Consider the following 23664-nt stretch of genomic DNA (forward strand, 5'->3'; position numbering starts at 1 on the left):
CTAAGCATGAAAACAGTGCCACCTATTACTATAAGGAAACAGAATTCTTAGGGTTGTGGATTTTTTCCCTCCTTTAAGCATAGTAGTTCTAACGCAATCATTAACGCAATTTGCATTAGCTTAATGCAAATACCTAAAATCAGTACAAAGTACTTATTTCCTGCCCAAATACCTAATGCTGTGTTTCAGCTGAGCATGTTGACTGAATGCCATCAAAACTTGAAGACTAATTTACAGTTCTAATATTTGACAGGGCTTCATGCATTATTGCTGTTTTGTAATATGTATATATAGCATTTTTTAAATAAAAGCAGTCTGCTTCTCAGTGATCAAATTTAACATCTGTCATGTAACTGAGGAGGATTCCAGACTAAATCACTAAAGATGGAAAACTGGAGAAAATATGCACAGATTTATGGGGAGAAAACACTGCTTAATCTCATTTATATAAATGCAGATCACACTCCAAAAATGCTAGCACATAGAAATGGACTATCACAGCACTCCTGTTTAAAATAAATCTTCTTCAGAATGAATTTTTCAGCACTTAGCCATCCTTGAAGACCACAAAACTTGAAAGAACTCCATACTTTTTCTCACGTTACTGCAATATATTCATTTTATTTATTATTGTCTCAGAGGAAGAATGGTACAATGTAGTGTTTGAAGTAGCATTTACTTGGCAGCAGAGGACAAAGGATGCATACAAACACAGGCAGAAAAACAACTTTATACATAACCTCATATTCAGAACAAAAATAAAAGCCACCAAATTCACTACTGAGAATTTTTACTTATGTAGGGGGGTATTTTTAAGGATTCTTTGCCTAGAGAATGATGTAGCTTGATAAAAGCAAAGTACTTTGCAGAGAACAGAATATAAAGCTATTTCCAATACTACTCATGAAGATAGGTCTGAGGTAGAAAGGTGGTCATGGCTTTCCTCTTCTGTAAAATGTGGGGTTTTTTCTTCTCAAAATAACTACGCTACTATTTTTAATAGATGAAGCATTTATAGGAGGCAGCATCTTCTCTTCCCACCTTGACAATTTTGCTCCACTCACTCAGGAGTAATACTTAGCATTTATGTAGAGCTTTTCAGACACTAACTAAGCAAGCCCTACAACACCTTTGAGAGGTAAGTACTATCATCCCCATTTTACAGATGGGAAAACAGAGGCAGAGTGGTTAAATAATTTGCCAAAGGGTTCAGAAAGAACTGGCACTGGAGCCAACACTAGAACGTGGTCAACGCTGTGCCCAAACCACTCCTCGAGCAGCAGCAGTCCAGGAGCAAATACTGTGGGTGCAGGACAATCTAATTTGCACCACTTCACAGAAACACTAGAAATGCCTGACCTGCTGTCTTAATGTCCTCTAGCATTTTTCGGTAGCAGTAGAGAATTTACAACTCTTCCAATACCATTTTGAGATTTTTTTTTTCCTTCAGTAATAATTAAGAACAACACAGTTTAGTTTTTCTCCACTATACGTGAAATATATTGCATGCAGTTTTACCAAGTAAAGGTATGTCCTGAAATTAAAGCAAGTGTCCATGCAGCATTGTAAACTCCGTGAAGGCATTAAAATCTCTTATGATAATTTTAAAACTAGAGATCAGCTGATCAGTGACATAACTTTCCCGTAATTATCCCTACTTGAAGTACATAAATACATGATTTCAAAGATAAAGATGAGTTGCAAGATTACAATGCCAAATGATAATATCTAAGTGCATTGCAGTTTTGAAGAAAATGTTCCATTGCTAATAGTATTGGAAAGGGCTTTCTAATTGTCTCTTCATTTCCAAGAGGCAGACAAAAGGCTGGTGTGTTTGGTTTAGATCATCAGAAGGGGATCTCACGGAAATGAGCTTTACTTCACAGACTGTAAATTCCAAAACTTGAAGCAAGTTTGGCACAGCAGGGAACAGCAAAGCTTTTGTCTCTGAACAAAGTTGGGAAAGATTACGCTAACATAGACCTTACTAAAAACAACTTAAGCTATCATCTAAGTCCTCTTTTTAGCTATCTCCTGATTCAAAATAAAGTAAGGCTTAAAAAAATAATCCTCCGAATGGAGTGTGTTGGCTGGAAATAACTAAAAGAAAGTTAAAAATACCATCTTGGTGCATGAGGATGATGACTATGACTTGAAATAAGAGTTTACCTCGTTTAATGGAGTTAGTTAAAATACTGTAGCTTGCACCCAACGGTAGTTTTTGTTAACCAGTAACAATAATGCAGATTATGGGAACTCATATGCCAATCCTGAAAACAAATCAAGGGTAATCTGAAATCTGTGGTCAGATGGTTAGCATATAAATAATCAGTACAGAATATTAAACGTGTGAGAATATAACTAAGGGTATTTTACAATGTAAAAGCAAAGAGGTGAAAGGAATGTATAAATGTAACATTTTGCTCCAAACTCCTTACGCGGTTCTCTTTACGATTATCAAAAAGAACGTATATAAAGCCCCTGCCCCTTTTCCCGCGGCTGTATATTTATACAAATCAGTGACAAATACTCCACTGCTCATTAATTTACAGTTGCATAGAAAGGGAAGAAGAAGAAGAAAAAAACCCAATACTATAAAAACAACATCCTCGTCTTTGGGTATTCAGTGTTTTACTATTTCAAGTAGAACACGCAGACAGAGCAAACGGCATGTTCCAGGGTCCCATGCAGCCTTCTGATGAAATGGAACTCGCGACTGGTGGTTTGTAGAAGAGGGCTGTACTGCACATCAGGAAGCACTGGTCGATGTCCAAATGAACACTTCACATTGCCTGTCATGATGAGAAATAACCACGTCAGTACCACATTAACACGCACAGAAAGCTCTAAATACTCTAGGTTCGGTTCAGTTAAGGACGTGGATGTTATCTTACAAAAACCCTGTATTTTAAAAATGTAGATGTATTGGCCCAAGACTCAGCAAATCACTGAGGCATGTAGTTAAGAGAGACCTAATTTTACTATACTGCAGTGTTTAAAATTCTTGTTGAGTAAGGCCCAGAGGATGTTAGTCTACAGAGCACTAAATATAACTGTAGACTCTCCATGTTCTGCACCCATAGAAAAAACATTTAGGCAAACCACTGTCCTATCTGAAGCCTAAGTAGTAAAAATAGAGAGTATACAGAGTCTGGATTTGGACTCGGCCCCTTCAACTGTGATGCTTATTTCCAGGCTCCTGTTTCAGGATTCTGTTCCTGAACAGACAAACGTGCCTTCTCTAATGGTTCTGGAAGGGTGGATTTGCAGTGAGACCATTTGGGAATCATCCTGTATGTAAAAGAAATCAAATGCTTTTTCAGGAAGATTAGTATTATTCACTGATAACACTGAAAGCTATCTCTGTGCCTGCTTAGAGGAAGGATTTCTGAAAAATGCTAGTTTAATTCACTAATTTAACTTACCAAGAGACTGAAAAACAAAGTTTGAGTTAACTGAGCGCAGGGCATGATTCATCCCATTCTCTTTAGAAATTCCTGTTTGGGAGGGCAATCCTACTATCCCAGATACTGCAATCCAAGAAAGTGTTTGCAGAGCAGTATTTCTGAATTTTTAGACATTCAGTTTGGGGAGGTCTGACCTTGCAAACTGTGGATTACTGGACAAGGTGAAGCAATTTGGGGGAGTAAATAGACTCCTTCCCTACCACTTCATTCCTCTGAAATCTCACACAGCAATTTGTGGTAGTCTGTAAAACTTATTTAACAATGAAACTTTCAAAGAACTCTGCAATGACACAAGATTATGTAGTTCCTTATTTGTCATACGTGGGCTCTAATATCAACCTAAACCTATAGCAAGTGTTTTTCCTATTTCTGTTACTTAGAAACTTAACTGATCATTCACACCAGTTAGATTTTCAAGAACAAGTACCTAAATACCAGATGGTTTCCCACATTTTTGTCAACTCTGAAAGTAGCCAAATTTCTGCTTTGGGTTTGTAAAGTGGTTGCCTACTGGGAGAAGGCAGCTTAATCTAATGCCTAAGATGCTGTGTGGCTCTTGACCTTTGTGCCCTGGCGCCCATAGCTCCTGGAACTGCAGCGGTGGGCACCAGAGCACAAGGAGTATGGATGTCTTTGCAAGAACCAGCTTTGGTCTTGCAGAGCTGATGCTGGCTTGAAACTAATTGGCCCTGATAGATTTGAGCTGATTCCACCTGGTCAGCATCCCAGAACTGCACACCATAGTATCTTTGGTAATGCCTCAACTAGCAGGAATTTTCTATTAACTGGCATATTCCAGAATCTAGCCTTCCTGTTACATCCGTCTAGCTTCCAAATAGACCTCTAGGGAAAAATACAGACCACCCCCCCGCCACTTGGCTTTAATGGAACTTTTCCACTTGCTTTACTTTGCTTCCAATGAATATGCAAGTATGTAAGCATGTCTCATACCTGTGGCCTGCCAGTGAAACTTGCTGCAAATAGAAAAAACAAAAGAGAGTTAGACATTTACATGGTTCTGCATCTTGGCTGTTTAAAAACAAAACCAGCGTCAGGAAAATAAGTACTATAGGAGAACAGAAAGACTCCTATCTTAAAAAAAATAAACATTTAACTAGAAGTGTGTTGTAATGGTCTATACATAACTTTCATCACAAATTTACTTTACTTGTAACAAATTTATAGCACTATGAATATATAGATGATATGAATTGTTCCTTTTTCACCACTTGCGACCATATAGATCTACGAGTGCTGTATTAGAATACTATCTGTTCAAAATGCTCTGTTCTGGAACTCACTCGGATGCAAAGGCAAGAATTCTGCCCAATATTGCACACCTGCCTAGTTCTGAGGACCAACCTCATAAACAAGGAAGGAAAAGAGGCATTATATCCATTATCAAAGGATCTGGGGACAAAAAAAAACCCCCACATTAAGAGCAGTGCTGGCCTTACTATATGAATAATTGCTTCATAAGGGATATTTGGAGTAAGTAGAAATACTGATTTAAAGATTAATTATAACCTGAAACTCATAAAAACAAATATAGCAAATAAGAAGACTGGCTTTATTTTACAGTCAAGATGGGATAAAAATAATCTACGTAAGGCTCAGATGCTAGTAACTGTCCTTAATGAAAGCTGCGGCCAAGGTAGGAGAGACCAGTAGTGATGAGGTGGTGAAAAAATAGCTTTTGTTTGTTTTACATGGACACGATACACTGAACATGAGGACTGTTCTAATAAAACTTAGCTTGGGTATAATTAGAAAAGGGTAACGATATTATTTTTTAAGGTTAGGAATACAGTGATGCTCTTAAAACAGATTGCCTAGGGAGTCCGTGGAGTCTGCGTCATTGGAAGTCTTACAGAAGAGGTTAGACAATTGTCCGTCCAGAAAGACAGATCCATCTCAAATGGCCACAGGGAAAGACGGTGGACTAGATGGTCTGTCATGGTCTTCCTTAGCAAAACTCAGTTTAATGCACTCTGTTGGGAAGGCCAGACTAATAATCCTCATTCCAGGCTTCTAAAACAGTATATGAATCTTACATGGTTAAAAAAATATGCTCCTAGTAAATCTCCCAAGTAAGAGATATTATAGAATGACTGAAGAGCAGCAAACATAACTAGTACCGACTAATTGGGGCATGCTGGTTTGATTTCTGCAGCAGCATGTCAAAGGGAAAAGTCACGTGAAATTTGGAACTATGACTTCCTTTAATCTTAAATGCTCAGAAACACTTCACAATATGAAAGGATGTGGGGCCATTGTTTTCACTTGCAGTCCCCTCCTGCCTCATTCGGGATGTTGTTTATGGATATTAGAATTTTTTTTCCCCATGTTTCCTGGTAGCAGAAAGTAGACCTCATTATCAAGCTTGCCCTGACAGGAATGCAAGGGAGTATTTCTGCTAATTTGCTGTAAATTCATTTGGGCCAAATGTCCAGTAGCTGCTATACTGCTTATACATGCAAGACAGGAATTTGCAAAAACAAGAATTGATACTTGACTTGCATTTTCTACTGATTTGTATACGTGCACACCCTTGAGTTGTGCTGAGTAGCTCCACTAGCTGTTGACTTCAAGAAGAGATGCTCCTTAGAATCGAATCCTTAATTTGCAAAGCGATGGGCTCTGAACTATTGAACTCATTGAAAATCTCAAAGGACAGCTGAAACAAAACCTTTTTTGCTAGATCCTAATTTGCTTTCTCAAAATGTGCAAAGTGCATCTTCTGTGATGCAGTTCTTCACAGCCAAGCAATGTACGTACAAGAGATAAAAGGGGTATTTTAACAGGGTTCACCGAGTTTACAAAATAGAACAGAATAGAGTTCAATCATGATGTTTCCAAAAGGACTGGGCATAAACACCCTCCCTCTCACTTGTGCCTTTTAAAACTGACCATGATTATTACCTTTCATTTGAAAGAACTGTTGAAAGTTTAAGAATATATCAAAGTTTTCACTACTGTTTTTCTAAGGCAAGAGAGCTGAAAGTGAAGACATATATGTATGCACATATTTAAAAAAAACCCAAAATACACGAGTAACAAAGTTGCCACTTCACCTCCCCTGCCAAAACCAACACTCTGTGTGAAATACTGCTGGAACAAGAGAGAGAGCTCCTCACTCTTGTAAGTGGAGTGACACTCTGGAAGGAACAGGATCAGTGGAGATGTATGTCAGCTGATATAAGTCAATGCATAGGAAACTAATTGGTTTTCCTTTTGATCTCTCTTTAATAGACACTGAATAAAATATCAACTTTCAATGCATTTAAGCAGGGAAAGGTGTTATGTGCTGTGTTAACAGTTATTTCCTCTGGTCAATTAGTTTAATAACTAGTTCAATAATTAGTTCAGGCAGTCAGGATTGGGCTATGGTCCCTCCTGTTGCCCAAGGCCTTTTTTCCAAGTCTTATTAGAGAAACGGCATTCAGAATTTCTGAATCTACATTCACTTAAGTTCTACATAAGGTTTGTATCAGCAGCTAACAGGATTCTAGGTCTCTTTTCCCTTATGTGGGCACAGCTGAAAATTCCATATGGAGCTATAGGCTTTTCTTATAGTGAATCACTTCCACTTAAAACATGAGAACATTTGTATATTTACCTTCACAAATAGTGTCTACTGAGGAACTTTAAAGAACAGAATTATGTATCTTGCATATCTTGACAAGAAATCTCAGAGAGAAGATTTTTTTCCTAGTCAATACCACAAGAACGACTTTTTTCTTCAAAAGACGGCCTCAAATTCAATACTATTCTCAGAGACATATTTTGTTACACTTACAGCAGCAAGCTGGAAACGTGCTGTTGATTTGCTCCATAACATCTGTTAGATCTGTGTTGGTATCACGAGGTGGAACTAACAAGTCATCTGCAAATATGACAACAAAAAAGAGCAATGAATTTAGTAACGAGAGGAGAAGGAAAAAAAAAAAAAGACAACAACATTCTGAAAGGCATTCTCATCCAACCTTCTAGTTAAATACTCCTTTATATTTCAAGGGAAACCACTACCTGAAGCCCCTGTAACTCAATGTGCAGGAACTGTCATTGATAACTGCCAGCCTTGGGAGAGGAGTTGAAAGTTACATTATTGATTTGCAGCAGAACTCATTTCTCTTTTATTAAAACTTAACCATTGCACCCAAGATTTAACTAGAAGAAATTGCCAAGAAGGAGCAGTATATAAGAATTTACGGTTAAAATAAATAAAATTTTACAAGTTGAGGGAATTGTACTCAGTAGGCGCTCAATTAAAATTCTTTTCCATTTTCAGATTATTTGTCATGTAACTTTCAGAGCGAATACACCATCCTTATTCTGAAAAAAAACCCCATTTATTTTTTAGATGGTCTTTATTCAATATGCACCAGCAATTTCACTAGTGTTAAAATCCTCCTTGCCATTTTTAAAAAAAATGCTGCTTAAAATTAGCCAAGGGAATTGTTAGGGAATACAACTGGCTCTACTCCTGGCAGTGTTATTAGACAGCATCTCTCATAAATCTACCATTGCATTAAATCAGACTTGAAGAAGTTCCATGTTTTTCCAGATAAATTAAAATAAAAACACTTGTCAATGCTGAATGAAAACTTTTCAGCACGGAAGAGAACATTTTTCCTGTTTTCCACAGAAATAAAATCATTTTTTAATCTATACAGGGAGGAAATTGCACTTAAGATAATTTGAGAAAAATCTTTTCTTTTTTCCCCTAATTTTGAGCTTTCAATGGTCTGTAGTTATTTCTGCTAATTCCCAGTGGAATGAGTTCTGATATTGGAGAATTTAAAATAATCTTTCAAGAGAGAAAACCCCTCATGTGCAGGGGCTGTACACTTAAATACTCAGTAATTCCTAAAGATGTGAAGTCTTTGAGGGGTGGGGTCATCAAAATACCAGGATAAGCAGAGGATACACAGGAATTTTTAAAGCAGCCATCAGGAAGCTTCAATTACATGTTCTGAACATTTGTTCCTTTATCTGACAGATTACTTGGGTACATGCATCTGCTGTAGGACAAACAGCTGTTGGCCATTTCAGTCCAATGAAATCTGGTTCCCCCTTCAATGAGGATGGATTTGCCCAGTGAATTCACTTGCTCAGAATGGATGGAACCAAAGAGTCTATTGACAGAAATCCATAATTCAGTCACATGGATTCTTGTGATACCGCAGCTGTTTCCAAGTGTGGGGAAGCAACAGCTCCAGCTGCAGTAAGTCTTGTTCTCAGTAGCATCACAAAGATCAGTTCCTTTTTATTTATAAATCTTTTCAGAAAGATGTCAACAAACCTATTCAGTAGTTACCTATAGACCCACGCAGCACATTATCTGGTCAAAACACTTACCTGTCTGATGAAACTGTGAGCCTGTCTCTTGCTCGAGCGGGTAGCCGAGGGCGGAGTGCTGGGGCGAAGCACAGGGGGAGGCGCCATTAAGCTGGGAGTCTGACTCAGGCTACATTAAAGACAATAATACCCACATTTAGATAAATTGTATCTACAGAATTTAAGTGTGGGCTTGTATGCAGTCATCCCGCTCCTTTTCTTTTTTTGTGCTCTTTCTTGTTTGTTCTCCCAACTATTGACAGTTGGCTTAGGACTATACAACCGTTAGGGGGGAAAAAAGCAAACCAACAACCTGTTAAAAGAAAATTTAGACTTAAGTGTAATTCTTATGAGACTCCAGTTGATGGTCTTTTTAAAACCAATGTTCTGTTGCGAGCACGAACCATAGAAACACAATGTTACGTACAACCCAAACAGCCTGCCGAGGCTCTCAGTCCAGCTACTCAGAAAGACTACACAATGGTACTACACAATGGTACTATCGGGGTTGTATATATACGTATGGATATATACATACACATGCACAGAGGACATTCAGCTAAGGTCCCCTAAGAAGTTTTACTAGGATGACTGATCATGCTTAGAAACAACTGTTCAGTCACGAACAGTTTTGCAAAACTCCTTCACAATCAAGCCAAGTGAGGACACAAGATTCAAGAGAACTTTGTTAAATCTAAAAAGTGGTAGCTAGCCATCACTCCTGCTGATGCTGCTTCTCAATAATGTGGAGGACACCAAATTTGCAGGAAAACTATGTACTATGTAATCTCCAGAAAATTATGAGAAGGAACCCATACGCTTTGAAAACCATGTTGTTGGCAAGCCTTTCTGGACTCTTAAATTCACCTGAAGAATCAAACACATAAGTTCTATATTACTTTTAGTTGTAACCACGTATGTGCTTGAGATTATGTATAAGTATACATATATGGACACAAAATAAGAAAAGACCGTAAGACTTCTTCACTATAACAACTCAGAAATATAGGAAGGGATCTGATTCAGGCTTTTTTTTTTTTTTTTCCTCTTTTCCTTCTTACTTGTAAGAAATCCTTTGAGGAAGAGAGTAGTAATACAGTATTTGAGCTCCAGAAGTGATTGTTCTGAAAAAACAGAAGCACGTGAAACAGAATTTACATCTGAGGCAGTTATAGAATCTTAGCTGAAATGGTTGCCCCTATCATTTATCATTTTGATTGCAAATCATCAAATTACTTCCAAATAGCTTAAAGAGCAAATTATTTAAGTAAATCTGTCAAAAGCAGATACAGAAGTAATAAAAAAATATAATTACTTTTAAGATCTTTTTGAAACTGAGACTGAACAAGTACCTAACAGCTATGAGACTCAATGCAAAGAGGCAATATACAGAACGGCAGTTAATTTGTGGACAAGTTTGCTCCTTTGCAGCTCACAGCCTTAAGTGCGACATTCAATTTTTTGAGACAACTTCCAGTTTAAAAAAAAAAAAAAAATCTTCAACAAAACTGAAGATCGTTGAACAATGGAAGATACTTTTTCTTCCATACACAGGGGTGAGAAATAGAAGGAAACGTTTCCTTGAGCACTCAGCAAATCTTTTTTTCTCCTCCAAATCTCATCTCTCTCTCAGCACAATACCAACCTCCAGCTTTGAGTAAAAGAATACATCAAGAAATATTGCTCTGCATATAGAAGACAAAGAAAAATTGAAATATTTTCAAGCCAGCCAAGGATCTTACCATCAAGACACTCCTATGAACAGTGAATGCCTACCAAATAGTTAAGTAATTTGCTGTTCAGTATCAGGCTTCAACCCAGCTACAGGGTCTAGATAGAAAGAGTGTGGTGATTTTAAATAGGCCAAGCCTTGGGTAACTAATTCCAGGTAATTCTGTATAGCCAGGAACCTCTGTTCAAGAAGAGGTTAGAGCTACAATGTTAAAGAGATGAAGCAAACTTTCCAAGGGTTAAGAGTTACTTCAGTACAGAACAACAAGGCTAACTCCAGCAGCAGAGTGGCTGCTTGCCTACTCCACAAACAGATGGACAGAGAGAATTTGAATCATCCAAAATGCAAACTTGCATCTGGACTGGATCTCTGTCCCCCATCAAGCAGTAACTGTGGACAAATGGTGCAGAGATGACTGAGGAAGGAAGCTTGGTGCTGGACTTGATACAAACCTGCAGTACAGCAACACATAGGCTAGATCAAGGATAATGAGGCGCTGTAAAGTCAAGATTAATTAGGATAGAAAGGAGATGCCTACATACTTAAATGATGAGTTAGTAGTGAAGGTTATTTAGTACCACTTAGGAGTGCTACTGCAAATGACAAAAGATCCCTGCAGAGCACGAGCACTCTAACAGTGGATAAACTGAGAGCAAACAAAACATACTTGGAATACTTTACGTTGATGTAACATATATTGCTGCAGCAGTCAGAATTAAATATTGCAGTCAGATTTAAAAAAAAAACCCACAAAACAAACCAAAAACCACATCCCCTTGTAATCAGAGGACAGTGAATGAAAATGACCTCATTTTCATTTAAATATACTCATAAATGTTACACTACATAGTTCCAGTGACTGCAATAACAAAAAAAGCCAAAACAAACCAAAACCCTCTTCTTCCAAAACCAGGACAATACAGTTAAGCAAATGAAAAGTGGGGTTTGGAGCAGAAAGGGAAGGGTTCTGGTAGTGGCATAAATACCGTAATACAATAATCAGCTATTGAAAAATGTTAAATGCAAAACAGTTGAGGATATAGCTGCATGTATTTACATGATTTAACAGTTTTACTGGGAGAGAACCTGAGAAAAAAATGTAGAAAATCATGTTCTACTTGACCCTAGTTGTGTAACATCTACAAAATCTGATCACTTCCATCATCAACCCCCTTCAGGCATCATGAAGTTCATGCTGCCTTATTCAAAACAACCCAGCAGACAACCCTTAAGCCAGAAACCATAAGAAAATAGCCCTAGATGTTACTATATGCCTGCTTCTTCTTCCTGAACAAATAAAAGCAGAGAGATTGAGCACGCCTCTATGGGGATGAGGGGGAAGTTTCCAACTCCAGTTTCTGGGAGTTTTCAAACTTCTTTTATTGCAAAATCAAATAAAGATACAAAGGGACAGATAAATTCTTCTCCAGAAAACTCTGAAATTGAGGGATTTTTTCTGTATTACATCAGTTTTTAAAGCATTTCACGGGAGATACTTATTTTAACCAATTTTGATCCACAGTGCCTTATTTCAGCATGCCTCCTGCTGGTGTCTTTCCCAAAGAATAGCCTGAAGTGTTTTGTGGCTTAATGGATAGATAAAATATACCTGTTCTTCCCTTGACTTTTGTCTTCTGTTGCTTTTGGTAAAAAACAAAACAAAAAGCTCCCCCCTGCCCAAATCACAGAGAGCACCTCAAAAAGTCCAATTCCCTTTCCACATCCATTACAAATGTTTCTTCTTGTTCCAGACTTGTTCTCCCAGTTTCTTCTTGTTCCAGACCTATTCTCCCAGCCACAAAAGAAACAAAGTCTCCTCTTTTGATAAAACTCCTCTGCTTTCAGTTGGAGGGGGAGCTGCAGTCCATATTTGCTCTTAGAGTCTGATGATGTAGCCATTGCCAGATGATTTTAGCTCCCATTAACTTCAATATCAAATCCAATATGAAACCTCTATTCAGTAGCTCAGACAAGCAGAGAAAAAGCCAAACAGACTTTAAATGCCCTTCATAACAGGCCTTACTTCTACTTTGCACATGCAGTATCTAAAAGGGCTTAAGAAAGGTGAAAATGGATTCTTTATTTTTCCTCTATATGATTAACATGTTGGTATCAAAGTTGTCACAGGCCAGTTCTGTTTCACCTTCCTCTTTGGCACTATAATCAATCAGGCAGACAAAAATGACAACATCGGGTGACAGCCACCAATCCTTTGGGCTTGCTAAAATAAAAATAGTATGGTAACCTCAGAATTGTGACCTGAAGTAGACAAATGTGCAGTGAGGATGCATGCATATTTCTGCTAAAGGTGCTCCTAAAGAATGTCTTAGAATGCTCTCATCTAGATTAAACAGTTACTACAGGAAAGTTTCTAAGTTTCATTCTCTACCCAAACATCTGTATGTAGATACACTCACTCCATATCTTTTAGAGAAAATCATTGGCAAGTTACCAACCCAAACAACAGTCAGGAGGCTGAGTAGAGAAGAGAAATGGAGATACTTGCTGTTGACAGAAGAGAGAAAGAGATGGCATGAAATGCCAGTCACAGCAAAGAAATTGCTGTAAAATAGTTGTGTCCTTTAATACCAGAAATTATTATTACAGGAATTACAGAGTTGTTATATATTTTGACATTGGGACTTATGAGAATCTTCCACCCAAATCATCCATCTCATTAATGAGAAAAGGTATTCCTTATACCCACTAAGAATAATTGGGACAGCCAACAAAAGCAAGAGAAACAAATGTACTTAGATCCTCAGCTGGCTTCTGATAAAGTCCTTCCTCAAGCAGTGAAAGAGGTAAAGACTTTCATAGACTGTGAATGGCCTAGGTGACAGAAAAACAAACATGCTGAAGGATGGTCATTTTTTCAGAAAGTTAAGGGGGCTGTAATGGGATTCAGTGCTGCTTCATAATTGTATTAATGTCAAAATAAAGAACTTCCAAAGAACATATACTAATAATATGAATGATTTACAATTTCTAAATCCCCTTCAGGGGAGTAGCTTCAGCGTCTTTGGAGACAGCCTGCAAAAAAACTGCTTAGTGGCAGGTCAAAAAAACTCCCGCTAAATAAAGTAAGGTTGCATATAGAAGGGCATATTGAAAAGTCACCCATATACTATAAAAGCAATAATGCAGACCTTCTCATATAATTTACTTCATACCAGCCCCTCCATTAAAAGACAGGAGAAACAGGAACAGGTTTGGGAATGGAACAGGTTTGGAACAATCAGAAGCGCGGCATAACTCCCACAGAGCGGGGAGATTTCGGACAGGAAGCAAAAGAGCAACAGTATATAAATGAGGTGTAAATGATCAGAAATACTGAAAAAAGTCAACTCTTCTACCTTACCCTATCAGAAACCACAAGTTGCAGACTGCCCAGAAAATTCCAAAGGCGGAGCTGATAAGAAGAAACTACTGCCCCTCCCCCCCAGCCACTTTATCACAACACACATGTATACCCTAAAGGTCTTACTAAGAATGTTATAAGGATACTGAAAAGATTAAAAAATTGTAAGATTATCCACAGCTATATTAGAAAAAAAAGAAGTTTTAAAGGGTGAACATGTTCCTGCTTTAAGCACTAAGCTGAAAGTGACTGTGGGTTTGGCAGAACTTCTGTGTTTCTGTTCTACAGCTGTTTCTTTGCAGATTTTAAACCCTTCTCTGAAACATAGTATTGGCCACAGTTCTCAAGATACTTCATGAATGATTGTTAACAGTTGCATCAGTTATCTTCCCTGTTAAATATTTAAGCTACTCAAATACTGATTAAAGATTCTAAAATGACAGTAACAACAACAAAAATACTCTGCTAGAGGGGTAGGGAAGCCATTGGAACAGATGCATCTTATTGCTATTCAGCCAAAACTGCCTAGAAAAATGACAAAGTCAGCCAGTGAAACAAACAAACAAAAAATAATCTTTATCACTGTGATGAGAGTATCATCTACAGCAGGAACTTATGCCATTTTGATACCTGGTTTATGTGGTCTCTTTCTTGGCTTAGTTAAATCCTCTACTACGTACAGCCAGTCACCTGACTCATGGAAGGCAGGAATCATTTGCCTTACTGGACTCTGACCCAAATGTAACGATTAGTTAGGAGGAAACACATGATACAGTACAAACTAACATCTCTAACAACACCTTGTAGTTGTTGCTGATATTATTTTTATAATCCAGATGTGCATTTGGGAGACAGTCCTGAAGGGCAAAGGGGTCCAGGAAGGCTGGACGATCTTCAGGAAGGAAGTCTTAAAGGCGCAGGAACAGGCTGTCCCCGTACGCCATAAGAAGAATGGGCGGGGAAGACGACCGGCCTGGCTGAACGGGGAGCTCTTGCTGGGACTCAGGAAAAAAAGGAGAGTTGACCACTTGTGGAAGGAGGGGCAGGCAACTCAAGAAGAGTACAGGGATCTCGTTAGGTCGTGCAGAGAGGAAATGAGAAAGGCAAAAGCCCAGCTAGAACGCAATCTGGCCACTGTCGTTAGAGACAACAAAAAAAGTTTTTACAATTATATTAATAACAAGAAGAGAGCCAAGGAGAATCTCCATCCTTTATTGGATGCGGGGGGGGAACATTGCCACCGAGGATGAGGAAAAGGCTGAGGTACTCAATGCCTTCTTTGCCTCAGTCTTTAACAGGCAGACCAGTTATCCTCAGGGTACTCAGCCCCCCGAGCTGGAAGACAGGGACGGCGAGCAGGATGAACCCCCCATAATCCAAGAGGAAGCAGTTAACGACCTGCTACGCCACCTGGATGCTCACAAGTCTATGGGGCCAGATGGGATCCACCCGAGAGTGCTGAGGGAGCTGGCGGAGGTGCTCGCCAAGCCACTCTCCATCATTTATCAGCAGTCCTGGTTAATGGGGGAGGTCCCGGGCGACTGCAGGCTTGCCAATGTGACGCCCATCTACAAGAAGGGCCGGAAGGAGGATCCAGGGAACTACAGGCCTGCCAGCCTGACCTCGGTGCCGGGGAAGATTATGGAGCGGTTCATCTTGAAGGCGCTCACAAGGCATGAGCGGGACAACCAGGGGATCAGGCCTAGCCAGGATGGGTTCATGAAAGGCAGGTCCTGCTTGACCAACCTGATCTCCTTCTATGACCAGGTGACCCGCCTAGTGGATGAGGGAAAGGCTGTGGATGTGGTCTACCTGGACTTCAGTAAGGCCTTTGACACTGTTTCCCACAGCATTCTCCTAGAGAAGCTGGCGGCTCACGGCTTAGACAGGTGTAGTCTGCGCTGGGTCAAAAACTGGCTGGACGGCCGGGCCCAGAGAGTTGTGGTGAATGGAGTTACATCCAGTTGGCGGTCGGTCACGAGCGGTGTTCCCCAGGGCTCAGTTTTGGGGCCGGTCTTGTTTAATATCTTTACTGATGATCTGGATGAGGGGATTGACTGCACCCTCAGTAGGTTTGCAGGCGACACCAAGTTGGGCGTGAGTGTTGATCTGCTTGAGGGTAGGAAGGCTGTGCAGAGGGACCTGGACAGGCTGGATCGATGGGCCGAGGCCAACTGTATGAGGTTCAACAAGGCCAAGTGCCGGGTCCTGCACTTCGGCCACAACAACCCCATGCAGCGCTACAGGCTTGGGGAAGAGTGGCTGGAAAGCTGCCTGTCGGAAAAGGACCTGGGGGTGCTGGTCGACAGCCGGCTGAACATGAGCCGGCAGCGTGCCCAGGCGGCCAAGAAGGCCAATGGCATCCTGGCCTGTATCAGAAATGGTGTGGCCAGCAGGAGTAGGGAAGCAATCGTGCCCCTGTACTCGGCACTGGTGAGGCCGCACCTCGAATGCGGTGTTCAGTTTTGGGCCCCTCACTACAAGAAGGACGTTGAGGTGCTGGAGCGTGTCCAGAGAAGGGCAACGAGGCTGGTGAAGGGTCTGGAGAACAAGTCTTCCGAGGAGCGGCTGAGGGAACTGGGGTTGTTTAGCCTGGAGAAAAGGAGGCTGAGGGGAGACCTCATCGCTCTCTACAACTACCTGAAAGGAGGTTGTAGCGGGGTGGGCGTCGGTCTCTTCTCCCAAGTAACAAGCGATAGGACGAGAGGAAACGGCCTCAAGTTGCGCCAGGGGAGGTTTAGATTTGCCATGAGGAAAAATTTCTTTACTGAAAAAGTGGTTAAACATTGGAAGAGGCTGCCCAGGGAAGTGGTTGAGTCACTATCCCTGGAGGTATTTAAAAGATACGTAGATGCGGCGCTTAGGGACATGGTTTAGTGGACATGGTGGTGTTGGGTCAACGGTTGGACTCGATGATCTTAGAGGTCTTTTCCAACCTTAATGATTCTATGATTCTATATGCTGACTTCAAAAACAATCAATATTTCTTCCCCAACAAAGAAACCCTACAATCTCTAGCTACTGACATTTGCTAAAAGGCTCTTGCCTTCAGCATTATTTGTGCGCAGACCATTTTGCTGTAGCTTATTAGTCTAAATATTCTACTCAAGAGGAACTGAATTTTTAATGGAATGAATTGCTCCTTTGCATTTTAGATGTATCTTTGGCCATCTGTCTGTGGCATGCTAAGAAAGGTTTCAGTGACTAACCATGACAACAAATAAACAAATTATTTAAGGAAAGACTGGAACACTGAAGTCAAATACAGGGTGCGACTGACACCACTACTTTGAATAGGGTGTGTATTTTCTTCCCCCTGCTTTTTCATGAATAAAAACCTATTGCACTTGTTTGTGTTATTCTCAATGTTTCCTAAGTTACCATGCTCACTCCAGCACTTGTAATCATCTTGTGCTCATTCGACTTTCACCATGGTTTATACTAGATGGTAGGAAAAAAGTTCTCTTCATCCTAGAAATGACTGAGTGCAACAGACCAAGCTAGTGTGGTGAAAATATCCACAGTAAAATTCCAACGCCTTTGTTCCACCAAGAAATTCATCATGCAGAAACAACATGGGGGAAAGACATCAGTGTACATCTACCTGCTCAAGTAGCTGCCGCAGCCGGTGAAGCTGAGACTCCAGTTGTTTATTGTGATCTTCCAATATTTGCATCCTTGCTTCCAGGCGACCTTTGTGTTGCCTCAAGAGTTTAGCTTCAGCAATGAGCTCGGCATCTTCAGAAGCATGCTGAGGTGACACAACGGAGTCAGGAGGTGATGCAAGAGGGTTTATTCCTCTCCGAAGATGTTGCTCCTTTAGTTGCTCATATTCTATCTGCAGACTCCTGGTATATTGAAAAGAGGAGGAGAATGATGACTTAATCAAGTAAACTAATAGAAAAAAACATCCTTAGATCAAATGATGCTATCATCACCTCCAACTACAGAACACAAGTAGCTCATACAAAGACAACATCTTGACTTGTGGTTTATTGGAAAAAAACATAAAACATAAAACAATAAAGTAGAAACTAAGATATTTTATCACAGACCCACCCTCTTCTACCTAACAGAGTCAGGCTATGCATGACATACGCCTTGATTGATTTTTTTTTTTTCCCCCTAAAATCATGACTCCTAGGTCCATGTCTTCTCATCTCCAACAACTGTACATAGTACATGCATGGCTCAAACAACGAGGTGATAATTCAGACACCAGGTAGGATGATTATAAGACCTTTGCTCTTCTTCGAGGTCAGCAATGATGCGCTCCAACTCTCCTCGCTCTTCCTTTTCCACTGATTTGAGTATCTGAGCAGGACTCTGTGGCTGACTCACAGGCGACTCTCCTCCCAGCGTCTGACAATACTGCTGGATAAGGGCATGCTCATCCTCTCTAGAGCAATAAAACACCACAGATAAAGACAGAGCAGTAAAACATTTATTATGTGAGCAAACATTTTTTTCAAGCTGAGGCATTTTGTTTGTTTGTTTATTAAAAAGGACTAAGAGAGCAGGAAATAGGCCTGCAAGAATCTAGTATGTAAGTGTCAGATGTGTGTCTCAGCAAATTGTATTAAAATTTGAGTTGTTTCTAAAAAATATACTGAAAAAAACCCATATAAACATACAATGCACAGGAAAAAGAACATTGATCTGTAGTAGTGTAAAAGACCAGTTTAATGTATGCATAAAGAACAAATGCTGCTGGTGGTTTGAAAAGAAATAGTGCAAGCAAGAATCTGAGATAATATAAACCAAAAATGACTGATTTGAAATGCCTTAAAAATAAATATAACCAAACAAGCTATCTACTAGTTTGGTTGTTTTTTGGGTTTTTTTTTTTTTTACCATAAATAGGTGACATTTTTAATATTCTTTAGGAGATAATTTTGGTGTGCTCAATTTACCTAATAAAATTAGAGAGAAAAAAATCCCCACAGAATTGTTCAAGAAGTCAGAGAGCAATGAATCATCAAGTATCTAGCTAACACTGTGCCCTGCACAAAGGGACTGACAATGCTGCAAAAATAATGCTACAGGTTTTGAATTAGCATTTTATTTCCAGGGTTTTTTTTCCATTTTGATACACACGAGACACCTTGAAACTCTTCAAGGGTAGCAGATGTCCTTCTCCTTACAGATTCAGGGATAGAAATAAACTATAACACTGTCTTCCTCCTCACTCGCATACAAATTACCTTCTGGTAAGGAGATACAGTAGTCCTGACACTTTCAAATATGCTATAATGTCCAAATGAGTTTGCTTTTGTATAGGTGTGCCTTTCTTCCCCAGTTGCTGGCTTTTCTCCATAAGTAAAGTCAGATGGCTAGAAAGTGAAGGATACCATGTCCTAAAAATAGTTTTCTTGCTTGCTTACTCAAGAAGGATCCATCAGTAGCAGAAAAACATATACTGTTCATGTTTTTAAGAGAGAAATTGCTGCAGCAGTATGAATGCTGAAGAAAACCCTCCTTAAATTCTCTTCTGTGCTTGACTGCAAAACAGAGACTGCATACCTTATGATACTGTGAAGTACTGTCCCTACAAACTTTATCCTAAAGATCTTCTACAGTTAAAGCATGGTCAACAACAGAGAGAAAAACACGAGCAGTATATTTACACATATCCAGATATCATTTATAAAAAAGACCTTTTCATATTAAAAATATTTCTTGTGCTGACCTTTTTCCTACAATTGCTGGAAAGTAGCAGCTACAAATTCTGCTATTAACTGACTGTGGTCTGACATAATGAAAAGTATCCTCAAGGACTGCCTTTGAAAGCACATACAAAAAATAGGAAGGTCATTATATGCAATGTATTTATTTTCCAAGTAAAAGTGTAATGGAGCTTTTCAAGAGGCTTTTTAAAATTTCTGGTCAGTCAATTTAACATCTTTCATCACAAAAGATCCAAATGTTCTGTCTCATTTGAATGAATAGTAAAACCAGTTATTTAGAAATGTATACCCTGAAAAAAACAGAAGTTATTTCTGTGGTAACAAATAATCTATAAACAAACACATGTACAGGTAAAACACATCAGGTGTTTTACAGGCCATGCACATGGATTGGGGTTTTTCTCAGAAATAAATTCAAGCTCTTGGGGTAAAGGGAGCAAATGCGTGTGACAGGAACAAATGAGAGTTGCAAACGTACTGTTTGTGTAATGGAAGACCCTATTTTATCCTGCCGAACCAAGATTTTTTGGTAGCTCAGTGCATCAATATCCATTTAAAAGCATCACCAGTATTAGGAGCAAGCTAAAATAACCACAGATTTAATAAAAACTGTTTTCTGGTGTCTCTCTCTTAGAAAAGCACTTCTATCATGCAGCAAAGCAATTTGGTTCTTTGTAGTACTGCTTAAGACAACCTTTTTACTGAAGACTAATCCTATGGCAGAACAACACTGAACTACTTCTTACTGAGGTCTTAACTATTCACTATCTACCCAAAGCTATCGTGTGGTCTTCCACTTTCCGACTTGTCTATGAGATTTGAAAATCTAGACTATTACAATCAAACGAATGTGCATCAAGTAACACTATATGTAAAAAACCCAAACCAAAACAAAAAAAATTATAGCCTCTGTCAGTTCTATCCACTTTAAAAGTTCATGGCATTCTATTCCACATAAGTTCATTTATGATATAAAAGTTAGAAACAGTCAGGTATGAAGATATCCTTCCACAGAGCTCTGGTTGCATATCACTTTCCTTCATCCTATCTTTTGTGATTAAGTCTTGGTTTGCAAAAACTTTATGTGTAAAATTGAAAAAGGAACCTAATTAGTGAGTTCTTCCGCTTTTAACAATGAGTCGAAAGTTTAACTTTCCACTCACTTATTTCTTATCTGTCTTGGCTGTAGTCAGTACTATAATCATGAGAAGAAATGACAATATTGATCTTCCCATGCAAATGAATAAATGTAATGAATTCTTCATTCAATACAGCTATATAATTAAAATATAATTGGCGTTGTATGTGCATTTAAGTCCCTCAAAAATGTAGGGGATACCTGACAGCGTTAGCTGAAAAAGAAACAGAACAGTGCTCCTTTTTTTCCCTTAACTACAGAAAAAAGCCTCTAACTGCTTTCTCTTCTCCACTACTTGAGTGATCTCAGGGAAACCCATCATCACTTCCTTTGTTATTTTGCATTAGTCTAGTTAAAACTAAAGCAAATGCTAGTGCAGCTAATGAAGTTTGGAGCAGGTCCTGATGTGATAATGAAAACCACATGGTACTTCTCCACCCTTAAACCATCTTGATAAAAGCCCTCCACCCCTTATAACTAAATTTTTGCCAAAGTTACATCGCTTGAACCCCTTTTGGGGCTTCAAACTCTGCGGCATATAGCAGGGCTTCTACAGCCCTGCAAAACGTGCAGAATCCCCTCACTGCGACCGAAATGGCTGCACTGAGCCGAAGTGCTGGTGATTCAACGTCACATCTTCAGCGAGCACAGAAACAGAGTGTTAAAGCAGACTTGAGAGAGAACACAGCTTTGTCATCTAGGTCTCAAAACACTGTTTACGTATTAATTTAAATGATACAGTGTAACTACACATACAGCCTTCTTTTGTGCAAGCATGTTGATATTGTCAGGAAAGGTTCACGTGATCAAGTAGTTCAGTCTGGTTATTTCAATCAGGCATCAAAAAGCTGCTGTCTACATTTTAAGGTGATGAATTAGTTTATAAACAACTATGTAGGTCATCTGAAATGGAATTTTTTTTTAAATAGGGCTTTGTAAAGCTGGATTTATTATATTTACTTGAATTTATTAAATCTGAAATTCTGTCAAGATTGTACATTAGGTGTAACCTAATTTTTTAATGAAACTTATAAACCAATTAAGAAAAGAGTTTACCCAGTAAATGCTTAGACACTTTTGTCTGTATTGTGGTCCAGTAGGTGAGATCAACACAGCTAAATACAAATTGTTCAAGAAGGATTCCAGATAATTTTATAGTTTAGACTCCCAGTTATTCAGCCCAGAGGAAACTTCATTTCCCTCCTCTTTCACTGGTTCAGAGTCTCAGAGTCTGCACAGGACAGACTGTGAATTTTGACCGATCTTTTTTTAGGGATCACACCTTTCAACTGACAGCAGGCTTTTTCACATGCTGGAGGGAGTGCCTGATAAAAGAAGTCTTCTGAAGGAGAAGTCTATTTTTACCATGTGTTCCACCTCTGGTCTGTCTTGCAAAATTACTGGTTCAAAAAACCTGAACCTTGAACCTGCACCAGCAAACCTCATGGCTGTAATTAAGACGGACTCATTAGTAGCACAGGAGTCCCAGGGCAGAGCTTCACAATGACCTACAACATAAGGGAGTGACACATGCTCTATGGCACACAAACATTTTTATTTTGAGAATCCGGGACTCTCTTCTGCCGAATTGGTTGGAGATAGCAATCAGCAACCAGAACAAAAGCACAACATCAAAATAAATGTCATCCTTTCTTGGTGGTTATTCTCCTGAAGACCCTGCGTGCTTCAAGAAAATGCTAGAAGTACACAAGTCCTTCAACAGCAGAGACTGCAGTTCCTTTTCAGCATTTCACCATAGCAGAAAGCAGTAAAAATGACATCCCAGGAGGTCAGACTTGAAAGAAGTACATTTCAAAGGAAAAGACGACCCCAACAAGGAAACCCAGGGAAAATGGCCTTTGAAATATCCTGTCCTCTTTGTGGATATGTATTTTCAAGAGGGCTATTCCAAAACACGCATTAGGCATGGAGGAAGCAAGAGGCAAATAATGTTGCATATAACTTCCCTTGCATGAAGACTATGCTATGGAAAGAAAAATTCAGATTTCTTGACAGTCACTTTTCATCAGTGTATTATTTTATCTGGTTAAGAAAACTGATTGTTAAATTAGATTTCAGATAGTAAGATGTGGGTATTTGCAATCCTCCGTCATTGATCATTTTCACTTTTCCTGTGGCTCTCATACAAAGCACCATGCATTCTAGTCCAACTACCTTGGCCTACTGATGCTATGAGAAATATTAGAATAAGGTTCAAGAAGGTACTCCAAAATGCTTTGTCTTTAACTTACTTCTTGTTCTCCTAATTTTATCACCATGTGGAACTAATTTCTCATTGTAACAAGATGCCTTTTAACCACTTACATCATGTCAAAGTATTCAGGTACTACATACTGGGCTCCAGTTTGACTTACGACACATTGAGTGGCAGTGTCAGCTAAAAGTACCACTGGCCTTCACTGCTTCTTCCTACTCCTGCACCCACGTGCACATCTCCCTAACAAATAAAATTTCAGATATGTTCCGACTCTACCTTCAGTTGAATGTGAAGTGGCATCAACAGTGCTGCAGACATGAAGATGACTGATAGTAAAGGCATTAATCAGAAAACACCTATTAAACGTTCACATTTATACAGAAATTATTTATACTATGTTGTCCTGGTTTCGGCAGGGATAGAGTTAATTTCCTTCCTAGTAGCTGGTACAGTGTTTTGGATTTAGGATGAGAACAAAGTTGATAGATAACGCACAGATGTTTTAGTTGTTGCTAGGTAATGCTTACACTAGCCAAGGACTTTTCAGCTTCCCATGCTCTACCGACTGAGAAGGCTGGAGGTGCACAAGAAGCTGGGAGGGGGCACAGCCAAACTGGCCAAAGGGACATTCCATACCATGTGACGTCATGCTCAGTACATAAACTGGGGAAAGCTGGCCGGGGGGGCCGCTGCTTGGGGACTGGCTGGGCATCGGTTGGCA

The 23664-nt window shown here is 39.4% G+C and overlaps 1 protein-coding gene across 5 annotated transcripts in view; it reads right to left on the minus strand.

Moving 5' to 3' along the window:
- Positions 1 to 601: 601 nt before the first annotated feature.
- The window catches only part of UTRN (utrophin), a 418084-nt gene continuing 395021 nt past the window's right edge, over positions 602 to 23664 (minus strand). For all 5 annotated transcript variants that reach the window (XM_076333919.1, XM_076333918.1, XM_076333920.1 and 2 more), the window contains 6 exons: positions 18141 to 18299; positions 17505 to 17748; positions 8829 to 8937; positions 7267 to 7353; positions 4419 to 4441; positions 602 to 2792 (listed from right to left, as the gene is read on the minus strand). In XM_076333919.1, the coding sequence (XP_076190034.1) occupies positions 2784 to 2792; positions 4419 to 4441; positions 7267 to 7353; positions 8829 to 8937; positions 17505 to 17748; positions 18141 to 18299 (631 nt within the window). In that variant the 3' untranslated portion in view covers positions 602 to 2783. The remainder of the gene's footprint in view (positions 2793 to 4418; positions 4442 to 7266; positions 7354 to 8828; positions 8938 to 17504; positions 17749 to 18140; positions 18300 to 23664) is intronic.

Source organism: Aptenodytes patagonicus, chromosome 3, assembly GCF_965638725.1.
Source record: "Aptenodytes patagonicus chromosome 3, bAptPat1.pri.cur, whole genome shotgun sequence".
NCBI lineage: Eukaryota > Metazoa > Chordata > Aves > Sphenisciformes > Spheniscidae > Aptenodytes > Aptenodytes patagonicus.